Consider the following 23,031-nt stretch of genomic DNA (forward strand, 5'->3'; position numbering starts at 1 on the left):
GAACGCGGACCGCAGCACTTATGCAGGTCGACAGGTACTGTGCTGCCACTGCCGAGGTCTAGCCTGATGGAAGGATTATTGAGTCTCTACTATAGACACGGCACGGATACGACAGTGCCTTCGTTCTAATCGCGGAAGCGCGCGAACGTGCCACCGGATCTGGAATATGTTGTGTGGGAGAGAGCACAACTGGGCAGAACGTGGGAGGCTGTGGCTATGCGAATGTGGATACAGACGGGTATTATGTTGATAAGGAATTAAGGAGGGACACTTGGCAAGTCTCCTGAAACGGGCATCAAAATTAGTACGGCATACAAGTAAACAAGACGGATTGGAATTTTCCATGACAACACATTCCCAAATAGTGCCGGTAGTGGCATCGGAATAGCTTACAAGCATTTCATATCGCCCGTAGGCGTAAACACTCTGCACACATCTGAAGATTGGAAATACACCAGGTAAGGAGAGCGTCCACGGCCTCCGTCGGCTTGGCTTTGTTGCAAGTCAAGTAGGAAGCAATTTGCAACTCAAGGGTGGTGAGGACGCCTGACTCTCGTCAAAGTATCCGTCGATCAAGTTATCATTGGGCTTATTTATTGCTTCCTTGTATTTATACGAACGCTTCATGTGGAGAGGAAGTCGCGTCATATCAGCAAACTTTCTACGAGTACCACACCCAGAAAAGACACTATGGCGGGGCAATGCGAGGCTGAAGCGAAGCGAGGCTAGACGAGGCGAGGCGGGTTGTCTCGTATCCTCCGAGGAGAGGTGGCCGAGAAAGTAGAGCTCTTCCACCGGGTAAGGATCCCATGTCGTAAATAAAAGTATCCGGTTTCAGACCTTAAACGTGGAGACAGCGGCCAAAAAGAGTTTCTAATCAGGGGCGTTGAACGGTGCACAAAATTGGTGAATGTCACCCAACCCCGGGCTTCTGTATCCTTTATAGATCAGCATCATATTGATATCGAGTCCGTAACGTTCATGGTGAGACCCGTTCCCTTTGTCGGTTGTAAGTTGAGTGCGAGTACCATGGCAAGTGAAGAACAGCCGGTTGTGGGCAATTGGAGCAGAACTTAGTCAGAAATCTCCGAAGTGAATCAAAGAAACGATTCCGGCCCTATGGGCAGGTAAGGAGTACTCCGCAGTCATACTAGAAGGCTCCACCAAATTCGGTTTTGGATTCAATGAACGCGTTCATCCAATTCTTCGCAAAGTTCGAGAAGGTCAGTGCCTTCACCCTGAGACATCTGTAGACAATTTCCCTTCAGAAGAGACTAGTCGCTTTGTATGGAGATTTCAGTTGGTGGTGGTCGATGATTTCATTGTTGAGCATTAGTCGTCATGCGTTGTGCACAGTCGGACCTCAATTCACATTCAGTGTCAGCCAGGAATACAAGTGTCAAGACCAAGACAACCTGCTTATTCCAAATGCTGCAACAGCATTGAATCAAAGTAGCCATTCCTTCCGTCGACCATACAGCCACAAACCCTCACTCGCTGTATTCCACAGATGTTCCCTGGCCCGGGAAAAGAGCCCATTCTTATGGTGCTGTCACTGCCGGTTCAGTGGGGCATGGTGAGTAGAGTGTATGAATAATAATACGAAGACAAGCTGCATCATTATGTGCAAGCTATGCTCGTGGAGCTCACACTTCCGATCGCCGATTTAGGGGGACCTTCCTGGGAGGACCCTTCTTGGGTGATGTAGCGATATCGTGCTTCATGAGTGAGATTACGGTGCGATTAGTCTCCCTCTCTGCTTCTAACACTGAAATGCGGGCTTGGAGTTCTGCAATCTTCGTTTCTTTGGTCTGAACTGCAACTCGTGTAATGTCTCGACCTTTAACGATTCCCTGGGTGCGCAAATCATGCTTATCGAGGACGTCAACCAGCTTCTTCTCAGTCTCGGAACTGAGAGACACTCCCCGCAAGATAGCCATAACTTCCATGGTCAGGGCAGAATATTCACCTGTATTCTCACCAAGAACTGGTTGTGAAAGTTGCTTGGCAGCTGCGGAGGAGGGGGATAACAAGCCGGTTGATAAGGCAGGATATGAAGTCGAAGGCGTTGCGAACACATCGTCACTCAAGGGCCACTGTTCATCAATACCAGATTTGGCATCCATATCGCCATGAGTCCGCTTTCCTGGTGAGGAAAGGGCAGTTGTGCGAGCAGCTTTGCGTGGAGTCTCGAAGGGAGGTCGTTGCAGGAGAAATTCTTGTTCGGCCTTGAGAAGACTCTCGTCATCGCTGGAGGACCATCCGAAACTATCATTACGAGCTATGGGGGTAACCTTCTTGTCCAGACTTGGGAAGCTTTGGTAGACATCATCTGGTCTCCTGTTGGTTTCTGGGGTTGGGGGAACAACAGGGTTGGGTTTGCGGGGGGTCTGAGGTAGAGGTGGGTATTCCGAACGAGAGTTGTTCAGGACAGCGGCCTCCTCGCGGACTTTTGCATCATCGGACCATAAGAAGAAGCCACAGCGTTTGTGTTGGGGCTTTTGGCATGTGTAGACTAGGAAGCGGTAAGTAAGGTACAGCTAGCAAACTATGCGGTTGACGTGGTGGGAGGAAAACATACACCACCTTCCATGATTCTTGCCGCCGTTTTTGACCTGGAACTTGTCTGCGGGCAGTCGTGGTTCACAATCGCAATGCCAGAGGGCATCGATGAAGGCTCCCCGTTTAGTGGTTCGGCGGGGTTGCGCTGGACGAGTTGTGGAAGTGGATTTGGAAGCCATGTTCATGCGATGAACAACAGGGTCACTGTCATAATGCAGATGACTGAGTGATCATTCCTAGACTCAGAAGAATCATGTGCTTCTGTTTGCGAAAGGCCTGAGTGTAGTGATTGGGTTGTAGAGTTGGTGGTGACAGCCGTGACGCCACAAAGGCCAGAGAAACGCAGGCGGAAGTTGGCACAGGGATTAGATAAACAAGATTAAGCCCAATGGAGTAATACTGGCAGCCTTGTGACAGCCATCTGGCAAGTGCGCCACGCATGTGCAGCCTTGCGCCTGCCAATTTCCCGCCTCGGCTTCATTTCCCTTTTCATATTTCTTTACCCCAGCGATTGAGATGCGTGGCCTGGATATTTCTAGTACGACTATTGCCATCTACCTACATCAACAATCTCATCAGTACAATACTGCATATCGATTTTGTCTGGAGTCTTGTCGCATATTATCACCAATCATTCTTTCTCGAGTCCATTATTCTCCCCGAGTACTCCCGTTCCACTCGCTCCACTCTTCATTGAACACGGTCCTACTTCTAAACAACTCCCCCCAGTATACACCAGAGTGTCCACCGATCTATCCTACTCAGCGGCTTCATACCATGGTACCACGTCTCGCACACTCGCTGCCCCCTTAACACGCTCTCAGCATGGCACCAACTGGTGGAAACAGCGGCGGAGGTGGAGGCGGAGGTAACATCAAGGTCGTGGTTCGTGTGCGACCATTCAATAGCCGCGAAAATGATCGCAATGCGAAATGTATCGTTCAGATGCAGGGTGATCAAACTGTTTTGCAACCCGACATAGATGAGCGTGGGAAGAAGGGTGGGAAAGGAGCCACGGACACGCAGAAGACATTCAAGTTTGACAAGTCATACTGGTCCTTCAACAAATCCGATCCAAACTATGCCGGTCAGGACAACTTATTCAATGATTTGGGCGTCCCTCTTCTCGACAATGCATTTCAGGGTTACAACAACTGTATCTTCGCCTACGGCCAGACCGGTTCAGGCAAGTCGTATAGTATGATGGGTTATGGCGAGGATGCGGGTGTTATCCCTCGAATCTGTCGAGACATGTTTGAAAGAATCAATGGGGTGCAGTCCGATCCCAATTTGACATGCACAGTTGAGGTATCTTACCTCGAGATTTACAATGAACGAGTGCGAGACTTGTTGAACCCTGCGACAAAGGGCAATCTAAGAGTCAGAGAGCACCCTTCCACTGGTCCATATGTGGAGGATCTCGCAAAGCTGGCTGTAAGGTCTTTTCAGGAAATCGAAAATCTGATGGACGAGGGTAACAAAGCCCGAACCGTTGCTGCCACCAACATGAACGAGACCTCCAGCCGTTCACATGCTGTCTTTACTTTGACTCTCACTCAAAAGCGACACGATTCAGAGACTTCCATGGACACCGAAAAAGTAGCCAAAATATCTCTGGTCGATTTGGCGGGTTCTGAAAGAGCTACCTCGACTGGGGCAACTGGTGCTCGGTTGAAAGAAGGTGCCGAGATCAACAGATCACTCTCTACTCTTGGGCGCGTCATTGCAGCATTGGCCGACTTGTCGTCCGGCAAGAAGGGTCTCAAAGTCCCCTATCGAGACTCCGTCTTGACATGGCTCTTGAAAGACTCTCTCGGCGGTAACAGTATGACTGCCATGATTGCGGCGATTTCTCCAGCCGACATCAATTTTGATGAAACTCTGAGTACCCTGCGTTATGCTGATTCCGCCAAAAGAATCAAGAATCATGCCGTGATCAATGAAGATCCGAACGCACGGATGATCCGTGAACTCAAAGAAGAATTAGCCAAACTCAGAGGTCAACTTGGAGGTGGAAACGCTGGTGTTGGAGAAGAAATATACCCTCCTGACACCCCCCTCGATAAACAAATGGTCTCCATGGTTCAGGCCGATGGCTCGATCAAAAAAGTGAGCAAGGCTGAGATCATGGATCAGCTCAATCAAAGTGAAAAATTGTATAAAGATCTGAATCAAACCTGGGAGGAAAAGCTTCAGAATACGGAACAAATTCATAAAGAAAGAGAAGCGGCTCTTGAGGAATTGGGCATCAGTATCGAGAAGGGAAATGTGGGAATGAGCACTCCAAAGAAAATGCCACATTTGGTCAATCTGAGTGACGACCCGCTCCTTGCTGAATGCCTCGTCTACAATCTGAAGCCTGGCATAACGACTGTGGGAAATGTTGAGGCAGAAACCGCCTCTGAGATCAGACTGAATGGATTCAAGATTCTAGAGCATCATTGCAGACTCGAGAATGTCGAGAACGTGGTCACAATCATCCCTAATGAAGGTGCTGCGGTCATGGTCAATGGTATCCGTGTCGACAAAGCTAAGAGGCTCAGAAGTGGGAACCGCATCATTCTGGGAGATTTCCATATCTTCCGTTTCAACAATCCTCTGGAAGCAAAGGCAGAGCGTGCTGAGAGAAGTCTGCTGAGACACTCGGTTACTGCCAGTCAAATGAATTCTCCATCACCCACACCATTCCGACCAGGTCACGAGCGCTCCTGGAGCACTGCCGGGTCTGAGTTCGATGGGGACTCTAGCAGAGCTCAGTCACCTGGCTTAGGTAATCGAGAATCGGATTGGTCTTTTGCAAGGCGGGAGGCGGCAGGAGCTCTGCTTGGATCGGACCAAAAAATTACTCAACTTACAGATGAGGAACTGGATAATTTACTTGAGAACATTCAACGAGCTCGTGAGGAGCGACGTGGTCGACCGGAGGCCAGAATCGGTGAGCTTGATGACGACTCTGACGACCTCTCGTCCTTTCTTGTCCGAGACAAGTACATGTCAGGCGGTACAATTGATAACTTCTCTCTCGATACTGCACTCACCCTGCCTGCAACACCTTCAACAAATGCAGATTCTCAACGAGGTGATGACACCTTAACAGCCGCTCAATTTATGCAGGAAGCCCAATCAGCTGAACAGCAAAGAATTGCTGACGATGAGCGGATAGCCTCTGAGCGAGCAGAGAGACAAGCAGAACAAGAAGCACAAAAATTACAAATGCAACAGGAGCTCGAACAGGCAAAAGAGCGATTTCAAGAAGAGCTTCGCAAACAGAAGGAGGCATACGAAGAACAGATCAAGCAGATCGACCTGGAAGTCCGAACACGAGACGCAGCCCGGACCCCGGCAGGATTCATACCCCTTAGCGCTTCTGAAATTGCCATTGCACGCAATGTCGTTGCAAAGTGGCAGCAGCGTAACTATGTTCTGATTGCGGAATCCATACTTCAAAATGCTGCCCTTCTCAAGGAGGCACAAGTCATGAGCAAGCTCCTGGAGCAAGAGACTCAATTTCAGTTCGTCATCCTGGACTTGGGTCAAGAGCGTGGTTCTTCTTACGACCTTATCCTTCACGATATCTCCATCGATGACGACGATGCTTTGGCAAATGCCCACAAGCCTTGCCTTGCTGCCCGCGTTATTGATAACCAGCTGGACTGCATACACCTATGGTCATTGGAAAAATTACAATTACGAGTGGCCAAGATGAGGCAGATGCATCAGTTCAAGAACCAACCCGAATATTTACAGCATTTCCGTATGGACAATCCTTTCAGGGACTCGGATCAACCATTATTCTCACTGGTTGGTGATGGGAGTATTCCTTTGACTGCAGTCTTCGAGACAAGAGTTCAAGATTTTGTGGTTGAAATATCTTCACCATCAACGAGACAAGTTGTGGGCAGAGTTCGACTGTCACTAGAACCATCTTTAGCCGAATCACCACCATCCAGTGTCAAGTTCAACATCATTATGCGAGATCTGGCCGGGTTTGCCGAACATGAAGGTACTCAGGTTCACGCTCAAATGATGGTTCTTGGTACATCCGATGAGAGTGTGGCTACGACACAACCTGTCAGTGGCTTTGGTGATGGGCCGATTCGTTTCGAAAGTATCCATCACCTCAGTGTTCATTCTGCAGGCGAAAAATCTGCTATCATGAAAATTGCCATCTTTGCACAGGTCACTTCCACCCACTTGGATAAGCTTAATAGTTGGGATGAACTACGTGAAATGAGCAACCAACCCCATGATGAACAATCGATTCCACGTCTTCCCGAGTCGGAATATAATCTCGAAGAGCGCCATGATGTGTTTGCTAAGGTACAACTACTTGAACTTGCTGAGAATGGTCAGTACTTACCTGTTGAGGTCCTTCAGAACAGTGCGGATGATACTGGCTCTTTTCAGCTTCATCAGGGTCTCCAACGCCGCATCTCTGTCACCATGACCCACAGTCTTACCGAAGGCCTCCCTTGGGATGATCTCAAAGCTTTGCGAATTGGCAAAATTCATTTCATCGACTCATCTGGGCGCATTGCGGACCTTGGATCGACTACGCCTGATATACCATTGAAACAGATCCAAGAGCCAATGATTCGCGACAATGCCGATGGAACTTCCAATATTACTATTGTTGGGCAATGGGATAGTTCACTTCACAAGTCGCTTCTTCTCGATCGTGTGACGAATGAGCTGTCCCGAATACAAATCCTCCTTTCCTGGGACGTAGTCTCATCTCGACTCGACCAATCAATGACATTTTCTATCGAGCAGCAACTCCAGATATTGCCTAGGTCATATGTTCGTCCTCAATCAATGTTTAAATCATTCTGGAGCCAAACACGAATCACCCATTCTACAGATGGAATCTTTTCTATCGTCGTTCGACCAGTCAGTGCGAAACGTGCCGCAGATCTTTGGCGATTGGATACATCAAAAAACTACATCAATGGAGAGGAGCACCTAGGCAATTGGAAGCCAAGGGGCATTTCTCTCGTGAAGGACTACTTGGTTGGTCGGCGCAAAAAGCAGCAGTTGCAGGATATCGAATCGGCCAAAGCAACTCTTGGATTGCGGAGATTGAGTATTAGCAAAATTCGTTCCAGAGCGACCTCACCATCAAACATTGATGCACGAGAAGAACAGCTCCTTCGGAAATTTCTCGCCATATGGCAGAAACGCAGCGTCGAATTATCAAATCCTATATTCGATGATGAACAACATGGTCACAAGACAGACACATCTCCTGCACGAAATCCGCACGATCCTTCTTTACAACGCAAGATCAGATACCTCGCGAGGGTGATGGCAATGGGTAAAAATCCTGTTTCACTCAAATCAGGCTATCTTCTTATGCCCTCTGAAGACTATCCTCCTTCACCCACGACCTCGGCCAATACTGGAAGCAGCATGCAATGGAAACGTCGCTTTATCGACCTCCGCCCTCCATATTTGTATATACACTCGGTTCCGAATGGAGAGGCGATTAACGCCATCAACCTTACGCACGCGCGGATCGACCATGACCCGGATTTCAAAAGATTGCTTGGGAGTAGTCCGTCTGCTTCGACAGGTGATTCATATGGTCGAAGTCCTGGAAATGGTCACAAGCGGACAGCAAGCAGTGATCTGCACCACGGACTCGCACATGTGTTCGCTGTGTATGGAGAGCAAAATACATTTCTTTTCGCGGCCAGAAGCGAAAGTCAGAAGTTGGAGTGGATTTTCAAGATCGACAGCTATTTTGGACAGGATGGATTGCCCGAGGAAGAGGTGCATGCTGATTTTGAACACTAATACCCAAGATGATTCTCCCTACTACGAGAGTAACGACGTTGAAGGGACAGTCTACAAGCTCGCACGCCATCATCATTCCTATTGGGACCACAACGAAGAGTACGGTCAATTTGGTGAACATTTGGAGGAAAATGGAGATTGGACAGCCCATGCATGAATGGAAGATGAGCAAGGCTGCCAATTCGCAGATATCGGGGCATCCACCAGGGCTGAATTACCTGGCCATCTCATTGCATACTGTCATGTTTCATGTTTGTCGTTTGATTTAAGATACCCCCCTGATTTTCAAAGTTACCGCAGGAGAAAGAAGAGAAGAAGAGGACAATAATCCACATAGGGAGCAATAAATGATATGATATGATGTGCTATGCTTCGCTTTGCTATGACATGAGATAACATGAGCCAATCGTCTACCCTGCTATGTGGCTAGTCCCAACATAAATGAGATGACCGCCATCAGTGATACCTCACTAACAATTCACGGATTTCAGCATTATGGGCGGCGCGGTAGTCGGTGGTGGGTGGGTACACGAGTAGGACCGCGATTACAATAATGAACAGCGAGGCAGAGCGGGCATCGAAGCCCTGCAGGACTGGACGGACTTCGAACGAAACGTGGCTTCACTGGTCACGTCTCACTCACTGTCTAGATGATGGGTCTCTTCTATTTAGTTTATCTACCTCTTCGCTTGAGGCAACATGTAGCAGGTGTCTATGCGCAACTTAAAACACTATACAGCGCCTCGAAAGAGACTCAAGATCCGCAAGAGCCACGGTAAGTCATCAACCGTCTTCCTCATCGTCAACGTCGTCAACATCGTCAACACCCCTTAGCCATGCCGCTCGCGCATCGACGGCTTCTTTTCTCACGTCACGTTTGGCGTCGTCGAGGACACTGGTTAGGCCATGCAGGACCGTGCGCTTCAACGCTAGCAACGGGTTTATACGCGACGTGCTTTCGGTGATGTATTTCGGAAGCAGTGTCAGACAGCGAGTTGCTAGACGGCGTGTTTTGGGGAAATTGGCAGGCAGGCATGGGTTGGACTGTGGCTGAGAGGCCTTGGTGGTGGTTGCAGCATTCGTCAGGGATTTCTTGGTTTTAGGCACGGATGCGACGGCGAGGAGCCTCTTGACTAGAGCCGGGATGTGGCCACTTTCGTCGAGAGCCGAAGGGTTGCTGGTGATCACGATGGCGAGGGTTTCGAGTGTAGCTATCTTGACGACCTGGTCTGTAATATCAAGAGACTGGAGAAGGAGGGGTAGTAGCGTTGGCAGTTCGGGCATGACGATTTCCGATGGAACGGTGGCTAAGATGCCACTCAGCGCAACCAGGTAGTTCTCTTTCTCGACTGAAGACTGCGATGCCCGGAATTTCTCTGAAATGAGAGGCGTCAGTGTTTGGAACACTCGCTGCGGTGCTAGGAGGCGAATCTGCGCGTCATTGGTTTTCGACAGGATATCATCCGGGGCGAGGATCGTGGAGAAGCCAACGGCAGACTTTTGCGACACTTGTCTCGGATACTGTTTCTGATCGAGTAAATCAACAAGGTTGACAAGATATTGATTCGTTTTGGGAGCCAGGCGAAGTACCAAAGGTTTGATTAAACCAAATATAAGTCGGATATCCAAGTCATGGGATTGGGTGTCATCCATAGGTTCATCCTTCAAAGATGCCAAGGTGTTGAAAAGGAGAGTATCAACAAAACCAAGCTCAGTCATCTCCAAGTGCTTATTGACGTATAGGGAAACTTGGGAAAGTAAGCTCTGTGATATTGCTTTATTTGAGCATCTGGGAGTGATTGACAGTATTCCATCAATAGTCTGTGGTATTTGAGACTTCGTCAAAAGCGGCGATGGTGTCCGTCGTGGTATAGCTGCTAAGAGCCAAGTGGATAGAATGGTGGTGGTTGAGGCTTCCAGATGTGCTGCTAGCAATTCTGGACTTGGGGTATTTTGATGGAGCTGAAACAGGGTGTAAATGTTCTCGCCGGCTCGTTGAATTGCTTCCTTTGAGGACCGGCGCACGATCAGATTCATTATCCGACCAAGCAAATCAACAACATGTTCATCCTCAAGAGGACCTTTCTGAGATTCGGCTGTCTTCCGAGATAGCCCGACCACAACTCGCTCATAATAAGTATCCAAGGAAGTTTGCTGATCGGCAGCTGATTTGTTGAGCACATATAGAATTGCTCCAAGTATAGCCATCGTATACGGGTACGACAGTTGTTGCTCCGAATTGAAAAGGAAATCAAGCTTGTTCAAGAGACGCCTCATCAATATCTCAAGCAGAGTTTTCTCGACACTTATCTCGGCCAAACCACCTAGGACAGATTTGTAATCGGTCGATACTGCTGCAGTCTCATCATCTGGCAAGCATGCCATGAATGCAGGGAAAGTGATATCAGAAATCAATGCTGGTTTGAATTTGGAAATTTCGGCTAAAGCGGTCATTGATTTTGCTTTGAGCTCATCTCGACCGTAGGATTCTTCTTTGAGAACAATATCATCAAAGTATTGAACAAAAAGTCCGATTTCGTTGTCTGGGAGTAACGAATTCATCTTGGATATCAAGAGCAATCCAGTAGCTGCAATAAGGCGATAAGAGACCTCTTCTTTGACCGTGCCCATCAGTGCCTGGCTGTAGATAGCGACAAGCTTGTCCTTGAATTCACACAGAATGTTCTCCCGGCCTTGAGGATTTTTCTCACTTACCGTCGACCAAGATCCATATACTTCGATGGCGGCCTCAAATAGTTTGTTTGCGAACTCTAGAACAGCTCTCTGGTGGAGCAGTCCATCTGCTGATTGATACAAAGTAAGGAGCGCCGGGCCGACAGTCTTTATTACAAGTTCAAAGGCTGCCAGGGAAGCCGAAGACACCGCTTTCAAAATATCACCGGAAGCTTTTGCCTGTCGAGATGCGGGCTCCTGGAGGTGCTCTAAGCATTCCTTATTGATCGGCCTCAGGTATTGGAGAAGTGGAGAAGTAGCTGTTTCAGTAATAGGTAATTTTGATAAGCAACCGGATATGGCTTGCAGCACATTCAATGCCTCCTCGGCTAGTTCGGGCTCCTGTGCTTGAAGCACTTCAAATTTGACAGCATCCCACAATGTAATTGAATACTGACTCAGGATCTTGGGATCGTAGTTTGCCGCACAGGCTGTAAGAGTCGTGAGAACATCCCTTTTGACTGGATTGGACGTCGAGTCAAGGCGATCAAGCATATTAGGGAACGTGTGGGGTGCGAAAAGTCCAGTGCATGCGAGACAGTCACGGAGACGATCTTTCAGGTCCTGTGCTGTAATACCGTAGGGATCGTTTGGAGGAGGTCGGAATGTGATTGGGAAGTATGCGTAAACCGAGTCGAACATGAGTTCAATATGCGCCGTGATATCCCATTCGACCATCAGAACTCGTAGCATGGAGAAAATGAGCATAAGATTTCGTGGATCTTTTTCGCCGGAGACCAGATTTACCACCCCAACCAAAGATTCGTCGCCCATTGCTCGAATCGCTTGATACGTTAGATCGCGCCAGTTTCGATGATCTTGAGGGTCATACCTTTTCGATGATGGTCCAACAGACCATTAAGTAGTTGAAGGACTCGATATCTTCCTGCTTGATTTAGGGACTGCAGGTCCGTGAAATGTACAAACAGTCTGCCCATGATCAGTCAAATGTTTTTGCCATAGCCTGCTGCCAGACGACTGTATGGGGCATGTCTAAGGACCGTTGTCGCGTGAGGGGTTGCACATACGTTTTCAAAACAGTCTGCGCCATGTCTGTTGTAAACCTATCAAGGGTCTGTAGCTGAGACAGCCCCTCAATGGCACCTCCATCTTCGATCCGGTCGCAGAGAAACTGGCACAAGACGTGGATCTGTTGTCGAGAAAGGAACTTTGGGGGTAGGAAAGAAAGAACGGCGACTAGATAGGAGACCGCGCGGGCACGGATCTTTTCGTCCTCATCGTTGATGTACTCGCCCAAAGATTGAACGAGCTGTATGAGGGTGGTGTCATGGCTTTCTAGTTCTAGGCTCAGATGTGAGTAACGGCTCCAGTGTCCGGGTTGACCAACTCACTCTGTGCAGCCGACTTTGCAATTGCAATAGCCTCGGCCTTATTGCTCTCAATGACTAGTACATAGTCCCGCACATCAGACAGGGCCATCATACATGTTGAGTCTTTTCAGTAGCGGGCGGAAAGAATGCAATAAAATGTTTTGAAAAGGCTCAGTAATGCGCTTGACATCACTGGTGCAGGGACGGAGAAGGTGCGGAATTGCTCCAAAATTGACTTCCCCTCCAAAATACGCGCTTCACCTTCCAAAGTGAGCCTCTCCAAACCCCTTAGTGGTGGGGAAATGCACTATCCACAGCTAGAGGGAGATCTAACTGTTTTGGGACACAATGTGTCACTAATGACCATGGCGAGATTTGGGCGACAGGATTCCCTCTCCTGATCTCAATCTTGCACTTCAATCACCGAAGCCTTGGGATATTTGAAGTACCCCTTTGACAAAGAAGACATCTCATAAATCACATACAAGCTGCGGACTGTGGACCATAGCGATCATTCCCACGCGGCTTTACCACAACGTATATGGCCATGGCTTGGAAGCTGATCGCAACCATTTCGAGCCCTGTTACCACGGAGCGCTTCATGTACTCTCGAGCTTTTACTGCCACGATTGCAATGTTACACAAAGCCCATATCTATCTCCTTGATGAGGTGCTTCATGAGTTGTCGACTTGCAGAGCAGATGAGGCAGATACTGTACATGTGGCTTGTGAGCCAGCAGGGATGCTTTGACTCGATGAGAAGACATGGAGATGTGTATTGCTAATGTGAGAGAATGTTCCACTCATCCAACGCTTCCTGTTGATGTTACTATTACCCATTCGGACATGATAACAGGGTTACAGTGCAGGCGAGGGGATTCGAAAAGCTAACTCAGTCATAATCGTTGGAAAGAGGATTACCCGTTTTCAGAGACACAATCTTAACTTATAACAGTACTCTACCACGTTTCTTTCCTTTTCTCATACCAGATAGTAAACGAGTCCCGTTCGTCATCTACCACGACATTCAACTCATTCCATGACTTTATACCTGGCCGTCAGAAAACGATACACGTTGATCAGTAGTCATGTCACCCTGCATAATGGCGCTTTCGAGTCACAGTGCCCACGATGTCGCCTATAAATTCGCTTACTTCTGCCCCATGAATTCTTTATAGTTCGACAAATAATTGCGCCCATCGCACTGTCTTGAAGCATTGTATATCCAAAGCCGTGGTTGACAACCAAGCATTACGAACCATTTGATTTCTCCGTCCATTTTATCATGGCAGACCGCACAGGACGCTGGGGCTCCGAGGGTCAAGGATCCTCTCGCTCGAGAAGGGAGGAAGAAGAACGCCTCGAACGACAAGCAGCAGCTCGCCAATCCGACCGGGCAAGGCGGGCCCGTGATGACGAGACATTCACGGGATCTCACAAGGCGGTGCCAGTAGATCACTACAGCAACTATGCTAACTCCCGTGAGGAACTCTACCAACAGAACAGACATAGGACGGAGGAGATGAAGAGAAATCCAAGTGTCAAAAGCTATTGGCCTTCCCAAAACGCAGGAGCTGAGGAGACGTACCTGAAACAATGGAACAGGGCTGACGTGTATCGTAGCGACCACTCTAACGATGAAGCAGGATATGCAGCGCACCGAAGAGAGCGACTGGAGTGTTCCGAAGGAAACGCACAGGTGATGGAACAGAGTCCTGCATATGGCATCAGTGTTCGAGACTTCGCATATCCGAAAGAACACTCCTCTTCCAATAATTATCGAGACCCGCGCGAAGCCCTGACTCCGGCCTGTGGGCTTAGTCCTGACGGTTATTATTCAAAGTACGACACACCCAGTCCGGAAGGAAAGGGTAAAGGAAAGCGGTGATTGTCGGAAGTCTCAGTGAGCCACGTTCACCAAGCTCTTTTCTCAAGACGATATGTCCTCAAATTATATTGTACTTGTGACTTCGAGAGAAACAGCTTCTCACGTTCCATGAATTTAAACTAGCTTCTGCATCCTTTGGATTGTCGTGGGTATTATCGAAACGACATGATTTCCGACGTGTTGGTTATCTGCGCAGCTGCAACGCATGAATGCTGGAGAGCTTAGTCGTATCTAGCATGTTTCTTGAGTGCAATGGAAACCAATAAACCACACTCCAATTAATTGCACAAGTAGTTAATTGGATTATTTGTGTTCTTGCTGATTGAAAAGTTTATTTGTTGGTTGTGAAGAACCCCTTTTCGTCAAAGCCTTGTTACCTCCAATTTCTTTGCTTCTGCCAAGAAGGGGCCTGACGGCTGTGGGACTGAACGATTTGATTTTGAGGTGACTCTGACATCAACTTCATGCTGAGCACGACTCATCCAAGAATCATTGAGCTTCTGTTTTCTCAAGACATAATTGAGTCGCCATGGACAATCTGACTGCTACCATGCCTCGGTATACCGGCAACATGCCGCTCCAACACATTGGAGGTCGGAAGCCTCCCAAGATTCGTGGAAGACGAAGCAGCTGTCATCCTCTGGCGTTTGGACTCAGGAGATGGAAATGCAAACGAGCTACGAGTAAGCGTCTTTGACAATGCATCCCATGAAATGAATCGAGAGTCAGAGGTTGAAGGCCGGGCTTCAATCACGAAGGGTAATCCAAATCCTAACGGAAGCTCACAATCCGAGGTCTCACAGCAGAGACACGTTGCAATACCTGGGCATGACATGCTATCCGTTCGATTCTTTGTGCTTCACCATCGATGATTCTGAACCTCCTGCTCTGTCACACGATATATTCCAGACGACGGTTCGGAGTCATGAATACCTGCAATCCCATAGTATAAAATCCCCAGCCAAAGTGAGATTCTGTTTAGTACTTTTGCCATAACAAATTTCTTCCAAGTACTACTACTAGTTGAAATATACTGGCAGTCTGAAGCTAACCTCAGGGGGCGAGATACCATCACTGAAAATGTCGTATTCCTCTAGTAAGGATAACGAACGAGGCTACGAGTCCACGAGGGGCTCTCGTAGCAGATACGCCGATTATGACCTGGGAGATGATGAGGAACACGACCTCAAGCGATATCGATATGATCGCGGGCGAGAAGGCGATCGAACCGATGATCACAGTTCCCGTGAACGAGAATCGTACAAGAGGTCTTCCGATTCATACCACCTAACAAGAACCACCAAGGCCACACAGCAAAAGTACTCCGGTACAGAAATTTATCCACGAAAGGATGCTAACGACAAGACACACCGTAAGGCTCAGGCTGTGCGGTCAAACACCAGGATTGATGAAAATGATGAGAGATACAATGCCGACCATGTCAAGCGCGAGAAGTTCTCCTGGGAGAACAGGGATAATTTTGACGGGGCTCGCAAGCAGGGAATTGAGGCGAGTGACTGGGCCTACCCTCAGAATGATTACAAGCATAGTAGGTCTGGAGATTTCAAGCGTCGCCCGTCTCTTGACCGTGATGTTATCAACAAGTGGAACACTGAGCGCTGAGTGGGAGGTTTGTTTACCTGTTCCAGGACGAGGCACTGGCTAACGACCTGCCTGAGGCTGCAAACGTCATCTGCGTTTTCTCACAGTCTGTCGTTTGTACTATAGTCGTTATTTACTCTTCTAGATACCCTCAGTTCAGTGAATTCTATTATCACGCTAGCGAGTGCCATGAGATAAGTACTATCTATTGCTCGGCTCACTTACGCTATCTTGTTGTGAATCTCAAGCCTGGGACAGGCGGTCACCCTCCAACGCTTCACTACCAGGAGAACCCAAAAGACTACTTGGTATATTTGATTCCTTGAATTTGCCTCCACATACGACACCCCTGGTAGGGTAGCGCAACCGTAAAGAGTCCCATCTATCTTCAGGTGTCTGTATGGGGTTTGGCGGTTGGGCCTCTCTCCTGGACGGGAAGGTTGCACCCCAACAAGTTTGGGACTGCCTGTCTATAGGAGGAGGTATTAGTGCGCACTCAGGGGATCTAGCAACCTGAGCTGGGTTACAAATTCAAGTGGGCTTCTGAGGGATCGTGGGTTGAGAACAAAATTGCCGTCAAACTTTTTTGTCACTTGGAAAGACTGGAGTTCGAATCTGGCTTGGGAGAACCCCCTTTTTTTGGTAATTCATGACTGTAAACATAGAATATAGGAGGGATAAACAAAATTGGTGAATTGGAGGTTCAATATGAAGCGTCTAAGAACACGCTTCAAGCAGAAGTGGTCCTGCATAGTAGTCATCGCTCTCTGTGTCTTCATCCGTCATGCGGGCACATCCCCTAGATATTCATCACTCCTTCTCTCTCTTCTCTGTGTAAAGGTAGGTGGGTGACTCTCGATTTTATTACAATGAATCACCAGCCTTCATTTATCGTTTTCTAGAGATGAGTGAACCTCTCGTGTGACGTGGGTTCTGATCCTGACACAATAAGATACCCCTTTCTACCAGTAACTGGAAGCTCTACGCCTTCCCCGAGGTCAATTACACCCATGCTAATAATTTTCCACTCACAAAATTGTTGACAACCACTTTTCAAATAAACAGTTGCAAACACCACATCGAAAATCCATGCCAGAGGTGATTGGGTTTGATGATGCCCGGGGAGTTTTTATAATGTCACAAAACCACCGGGCAGTCACACGAATCCAGCCCGCCCAGTCGAGACATGGCCATTCATGTCCTACGTCAAGTCTGAGCCTTGTCTTCGTGACTTGGAGATACCACAGAAGTCATAGCTACCAGAAATGATGGATAGCATTCATGTATGTGACGCTCAGATATATGGGTATAAAATAAACAGACTTGTTGCTCCTTAAATCCTCACCACCACAATCCATCGCCATCGATCAATCCCAAAACAAAAGACCAAAAGCTCTGTTATCTTCTTGAGTTTCCAGAACCACATTCCCAGAATTTCGATGCTTCGCAACCATGGCAGACCAAAGTTATGATGACCGATACAAAGAAATCCACTTGACCAACAGCACCAAGGCAATGAGGGAGAAATACCCCGACCTGTATCCCAAGGGTAATGCCAATCAGTTTGAACACAAGTTCAAGGAAAAGGTTCGAGAAAACTTTTCGTATCCTGCGCAGAAGACGGAGCGCAACATGGAGAAAGGGGATGCTGTCACCAAAGACAGTAACAATGCGGCCAAAAACAGGGCCGAGAATCAAATCCAAGGAAGGGATTTTGCATACGCCAAGGACGATCCGAAGCATTGGACTTCTAGATCTAGGTAGAGTCACGACGTGGACGTACCGACTAGAAGCTCTTCCTCGCATATGCTTTGGCATTTTTTAATGCCAGGATTTGCGTATAGGGTGGTGGTACCTGGGAGGGACTTGCCCTACTTACCCAGATAGCTTCCTGTAAGTAGTAACAGACTACCATCCTGCTTAGAAGGTTATGTACTTTCTGTACGTCGAGTCCGGTCACGCTTGTAACTTGGAAGTTTTGGTGTCTGCTCGTCCCTGCAATCAATGAGGTTCCTCTGCTTAAGGATTCAACGAACCTCGTTCGTTTCAAATTTCGGAACCGTGGTCCTTCTGTGTATACTAACACGTCTTCCATTGCAAGCGGCCGCCGTTCCAGTCTCATTCCAGTTTTCGCTCATCATTCACGACAAAGTAGTACGCTCAACATAATGTGACATCGAGAGGATAAACCCTGCCCAGTGACTCGCATGTGGGTAGAGAAGAACTTCTGACAGGGAGGAGTCCTTGGAGCATTGACTCCTTTCTCAGTTCCACCACCCACAAACAAGAGTTGTGGTCATCCTGCTCACCATTGTGATTGTGAGTTGTCCACACCATGTCACAGTGAGGTTATACCTATATTGTGACACAGGATGAGTACTATCAAACGGAAATCCAGCATAAAAGGAGCACCGAAAAAACTTGTTTTCTGCAAACCTTTACCAATTATCAAACCGAGAACAGCAAGTTCAAGCCTCAGATTCAATATTACCATCAATATACTGTTTCACACTACACAGCCAGTCATTTCCACCTCGTTCCACACTTGGAAATCCCAATAATGTCCGGCAGAGAAAGTGGTCGAGACGCTTATTCTCGGAACCGGAGCGGAAGTCGCGACTCCTACGAGGGCAAGGGAAAGGGCAAAGAACGCGAACGCGAATCATCCCGCTATTCTGACTACTCAGACGATGAACCGGACGAGGATGCGCCTCAGAAGCACCACTTCGACGAAGCCCGGACCAAAAACAGACGCAAGGAGTTCTCGCACTGGTACGTTCGCAAGGATGCACCACAGTCAGAGCGGAAGTGGTCGCTGAACAAGCGGTCCGGAAAGTATGACGATAACCCGCGGCATGTCGAAGATAGGGAGGCGACCTCCAAAGGCAATCGTGCGGCCGTGCGTGATCTCGATCGTTATGGCGTGGCGCACCAGGACTTTGCGTACGCAGATTCGAGCCCGGGATTCAGCCACAGTGAGAAGCACTATGCCAATGATGACCATGAGTGTCGTGAGCCAGACAGTTATGCCGTGGGCCCGAAGTATCGATATGTGCCGGTTTCGGCGGAAGCAGAACGGCTTGCTCAGGAGAAGCGTGCAGAACGCGCTCGTGGCGGATACTAGAGATGCTTCGCGGTACATGTGGCCACGGTAAAACCCTGCGGGTGTCCGATGTGTTCGAGCAGCCTGAGACAGCAGTGAGATTGGGAGAGTCTGCTCATCCAAGGATTCTCAGCAACCGCTGGCGTCAGGTATGCCTGGCAAGGGCCCATAGAGAGCTCTTGATGTATGATTTTAAGCCTTCAGCGATGGTAGGCCGGCTGGAATCAGCTTTCTTCTATAGCATTAATATATGAGCAAGTATATGATACTAGTACCTACCGCCGTTGCATGCTGTTGAACGTAACCCACACTGGAGCCCAAGTATGATAATGCTGCCATTGGCGTTGAGAGAATCTTCTTGAATCATCGATGAAAGACATTCCCAAAATTCCGAACATTTTGTGGTAGATACGGGATGTACCTGGTTTCTGGGTCGATAAAGTGAAAATCGAGAGACAGGGTTTGCCTTGAGAGTTTTCGGGCCAGAAAAAAAGGGGCAAATGGAAGGGTGACATAATCACAAGGCTGCACCTGACTTGCCCGGGAATGGTGGCGGCTGATCGCCATGCGGTATGGTATTCGGTAAACTTTCATGGGTAACCAAAAAACTCAGGTAGAAGTCTAATCGCGGAATCTTATTTGAAACATATCCTCTCCGAAGAAGTCTACAATTCATCCTTTGGTGGTACAACAGGAAGTGGCCTACCACTATCCTTGAGTAAATCAACGCCCTTCTTCTTGCGCCATTTCTCCCATAATGCCCAGAACTCCTTTTCCATGCCGCTGTCCATTTGATCTGGCAAAATGACACTGTATTCGACATAGAGTTTGCCAAATTCGTCGTGATCGTGGCTGTGTTCGTGAACGTGACCTTCGTGATAGATAGGCATACCTTCGCCCCTGATGGATTCGACGAGGCCGGGCTGTACTGTTTCTCCTCGTTTGCGGGAGAGCTGGACAACATGCCCATCTAGGTGGGTGAGGTTGCGGGTCCAGTCGCCCATCCAAGCCTCTCGTAGTGACAGAACTTCCTTCCAGTAAAGGTCATCGCCTTTGCGACGGAAAAATGCGCCATCTGTTCTTTGAGCCCCATCCTCGTGTAACACTGGTTCCGCCTCCATGATGTAGACATAGAGATTTCCAGCAACATGGTCTGGGTGCTCATCTGCTTCGCTTTCGAAAGTGATTCTGTGTCCTTTGGGCATGCCTTTTTCGATGCTCGCCGTCAAGGAAATTGGGCCTCGAACCACCTTACTACCTCCACAGACCTTGCATTTGTGCTTGATTGACTTGCCTTGACCTCCACATTGATCACACTGCATCTGGACCTGTTGAAAGATCCCTGGGGCGAGCATGTGCTTTTGTATGACGGCTCCGCGGCCTCCACATTTGGTACAAGTTTCCACCTGGCCATCCGCCGAACCAGAACCCTCACAAGTTTCGCAGATCAACTGCTTTTCAATGGTGAAATCGGTGTCTCTGCCGTTGTAGAAATCTCGTAGTGGCGCATTGAGTCGAACTTCCAGATCAGGTCCGCGTCTCACACCACTGCCACCGCCTCCTCCAAAATGACCGCCGCCGCCAAAGAACTTTCCAAATATGTCAAAGGGATCATGGTGTTGGGCGCCTCCACCCCGCTTATGGTTGTTAAGACCGTCATGTCCGTACTGATCGTAAATCTTCCGACTCGTAGGATCCGATAGGGCTTCGTAGGCTTCTGTAACCTCGAGAAACTTCTCGTTATTCCCCGTGGCCTTGTCTGGGTGGTATTTCTTGGATAGGGTGCGATATGCCTTCTTCAATTCTCTGTCTGACGCAGATTTATCAACTCCCAAGATCCTATAAAGATCTTGAGCCGCCAGCGAGCATGTTATGAAGGCAAATATGGGCAAAAGATTGGAGACCAGGCGTAAGAGTAACATATTGGATAGGAATAGCCCTTGCGCAGGGCGGCGATGACCCGTTTGAGGGCTTGAATAGGAATTGGGAGGAGATTCTAGGGTTGAGGAAGCATCATGTAGGTGTCATGTGAGGGAGGATGTTGGTCAAGATACCTCTTGTATACGTTGTTGGCTGTATGAAGATTGCGAGGCAGGGATAGAGATCTGGTCTCATGGGTACGATCGTCCTGGATGGGATCACTTTTATCGGCCAAACGTTGCAGGGCGATAGTAGCGGCCACATGTCAACTTTGGGCCGCTGGTCTTGGCGCTCGCCTTGACACAAATTGGCCGCATCCTCCACCGTAGTTTTGGTAGACTGCCAGCGAGCCTTGCAAGTTTGATTCCTTGCGTCAGGTCCTATGGCTTCATATTTCACGCATCGAATCCGACGAGTGAGGAAAACCTGGAATATCTGCACCAGAATCTGTGTTCCAGATATCTATTGTACTTGTTGTTTTGATGGTTTGTTCCAGAAAGCTGCTCTCCAACAACAGAATTCCAGGGTCATTCGGCCTGTAGACCAGGAATAAACATTGAGTCGCAAAGCAGGTTTGGTATATTCTAGCCTTGTGGACGCCCTGAGTTCCCCTGACGAGACTCCCAAACTTGTTGTTGTGATTTCTCAGGATCCAGCGTGTTATTAGGCCACGGTACAAACATCTGAAAAGTTCCGTTTAACCTACGTCGAGACACGGTGACGGCGGGTGCCTACCGAGATCGCGGCTACAAGCTGTTGATCTTGTTGATCTATCATGTTTTCCATCCTCGGCTGGTCTAGTGGGCGAGACCAGTGTGGGTGCACCCTCATCTATGAGACCACGACATTCTGGCAGCAGGAGAATACGGCCACGTCTGTCACAGGCTTACGGCTCAAACCAACGATCATCCCATCATGATACTATCAGTGCCACTGGTTCACGATTTTGAGCCCGTCATCCCCAAAAGTTGGTTCTTGCAGCGTTACCCGAGATTTGCAGAAGGTAGGATCGGTCCTTCCCACGGCCATGGTCTCCCCAACTTCCAACCGGATTTCTGGAACTCCTTCATTGCACCTTCTTTTCCCATCATCCCACCAACACAGAAAACTAGTACTTTGAATCTGTCAATGTATTGATTTTTGTGCCTGCTTGGGGTGAGTTGAATCAATAATTGGCCCGTTTCTGACCGCCTCTTGTCCCTTTTGGGTGGCACAAGTCTGTTGACTCTGTACCGAGTCCTGTGCTCGGAAAGATAGCTTCTTCTTCCAAATCATGAGACTTGGGCTATGATGGTGGCAATTTTGACACATTCAAAGACTCCCATCAACGCTCCTCTTCGACCCAGAGTTCCAGTCCTTCTATCTTGTTGAAATGGCTGCTGTCAAAATGTCAAAAATCCGCTTTCTGTTGATGGGTTGTGCTTGCCTGTTCCTGCGTGCCGCCGCATATCCATCGTCAAATTATGAGATTGCCGATGACATTCGACGTCGAGATGCATGGGATCAGGACTGTGCTCACCAAGCCGCTTCCAATGCGAAACCACGCTTCACGCCTGGTACTGACACGTTTCTCTCCTTACTGGTACTCGATTTACTGACTCATTGCCAGGTGGTAGGCTGACAATCGAAACTGTGATCGTCAGAATTCCATTGCCTGCCCTCGAGGATCGTGATGGGTTGCAAATCGATCCACGTGCTCCAGCTACAACTCACACCGAATTTCTTCAAGCTCGGGATCTTGACAAGGTTCCAGACGATGTTGGTCTTCCAACAACGATCAAGGAAGCCACCACAACCGCCGACCCTGATAGAGGAAATGAAGCGGAGCTAGTGCTTTGCGGAAACTTTGGCTGCCCCAAGGGCTACACCTTCAACTCAGCTCAACTAGGTATTTGTCTCTGTCGCAAAATCCACGATCAGAATGACGGATGATTGTCCAAAGCACAAACGCCGTATGTGCAAGATCTCCATTCACTACCCTAAAGTTTACAGTACCACCCCTGTTTCGGCAGTTCTCACATGAGAGACCATATTCAATCTTGTTTCTGTTTTATGGATGCGTGGGCAGCAGGAGACATTGTTATGCCATATCCTGG

General features: G+C 48.5%; 8 protein-coding genes across 8 annotated transcripts; 5 read left to right on the plus strand and 3 right to left on the minus strand.

The window, feature by feature from the left end:
* Nucleotides 1–1,646: 1,646 nt before the first annotated feature.
* LTR84_011212 (uncharacterized protein) lies at nt 1,647–2,741 on the minus strand (the record flags this gene model as incomplete). Its single annotated transcript, XM_064854745.1, has 2 exons — nt 1,647–2,515; nt 2,582–2,741. 2 exons carry the CDS (start codon nt 2,739–2,741, stop codon nt 1,647–1,649), a joined length of 1,029 nt encoding a protein of 342 aa, XP_064709471.1.
* A 6,400-nt stretch (nt 2,742–9,141) lies between these two features.
* LTR84_011213 (uncharacterized protein) lies at nt 9,142–11,950 on the minus strand (the record flags this gene model as incomplete). The annotated part of the gene is made up of 2 exons (XM_064854746.1): nt 9,142–11,876; nt 11,944–11,950. 2 exons carry the CDS (start codon nt 11,948–11,950, stop codon nt 9,142–9,144), a joined length of 2,742 nt encoding a protein of 913 aa, XP_064709472.1.
* Nucleotides 11,951–13,707: 1,757 nt separating this feature from the next.
* LTR84_011214 (uncharacterized protein) lies at nt 13,708–14,310 on the plus strand (the record flags this gene model as incomplete). The annotated part of the gene is made up of 1 exon (XM_064854747.1): nt 13,708–14,310. The coding sequence occupies one exon, from the start codon at nt 13,708–13,710 to the stop codon at nt 14,308–14,310; it is 603 nt and encodes a 200-aa protein (XP_064709473.1).
* A 1,080-nt stretch (nt 14,311–15,390) lies between these two features.
* On the plus strand, nt 15,391–15,933 carry LTR84_011215 (uncharacterized protein; the record flags this gene model as incomplete). Its single annotated transcript, XM_064854748.1, has 1 exon — nt 15,391–15,933. One exon carries the CDS (start codon nt 15,391–15,393, stop codon nt 15,931–15,933), a length of 543 nt encoding a protein of 180 aa, XP_064709474.1.
* Nucleotides 15,934–17,364: 1,431 nt separating this feature from the next.
* LTR84_011216 (uncharacterized protein) lies at nt 17,365–17,676 on the plus strand (the record flags this gene model as incomplete). Its single annotated transcript, XM_064854749.1, has 1 exon — nt 17,365–17,676. The coding sequence occupies one exon, from the start codon at nt 17,365–17,367 to the stop codon at nt 17,674–17,676; it is 312 nt and encodes a 103-aa protein (XP_064709475.1).
* A 796-nt stretch (nt 17,677–18,472) lies between these two features.
* On the plus strand, nt 18,473–19,036 carry LTR84_011217 (uncharacterized protein; the record flags this gene model as incomplete). The annotated part of the gene is made up of 1 exon (XM_064854750.1): nt 18,473–19,036. The coding sequence occupies one exon, from the start codon at nt 18,473–18,475 to the stop codon at nt 19,034–19,036; it is 564 nt and encodes a 187-aa protein (XP_064709476.1).
* Nucleotides 19,037–19,680: 644 nt separating this feature from the next.
* LTR84_011218 (uncharacterized protein) lies at nt 19,681–20,937 on the minus strand (the record flags this gene model as incomplete). The annotated part of the gene is made up of 1 exon (XM_064854751.1): nt 19,681–20,937. One exon carries the CDS (start codon nt 20,935–20,937, stop codon nt 19,681–19,683), a length of 1,257 nt encoding a protein of 418 aa, XP_064709477.1.
* A 1,385-nt stretch (nt 20,938–22,322) lies between these two features.
* On the plus strand, nt 22,323–22,867 carry LTR84_011219 (uncharacterized protein; the record flags this gene model as incomplete). The annotated part of the gene is made up of 2 exons (XM_064854752.1): nt 22,323–22,491; nt 22,545–22,867. The coding sequence occupies 2 exons, from the start codon at nt 22,323–22,325 to the stop codon at nt 22,865–22,867; spliced, it is 492 nt and encodes a 163-aa protein (XP_064709478.1).
* Between the last annotated feature and the right edge of the window lie 164 nt (nt 22,868–23,031).

The sequence above is a fragment of the Exophiala bonariae genome (assembly GCF_035927105.1).
Source record: "Exophiala bonariae strain CCFEE 5792 chromosome Unknown scaffold_5, whole genome shotgun sequence".
Taxonomy (NCBI): Eukaryota; Fungi; Ascomycota; class Eurotiomycetes; order Chaetothyriales; family Herpotrichiellaceae; genus Exophiala; species Exophiala bonariae.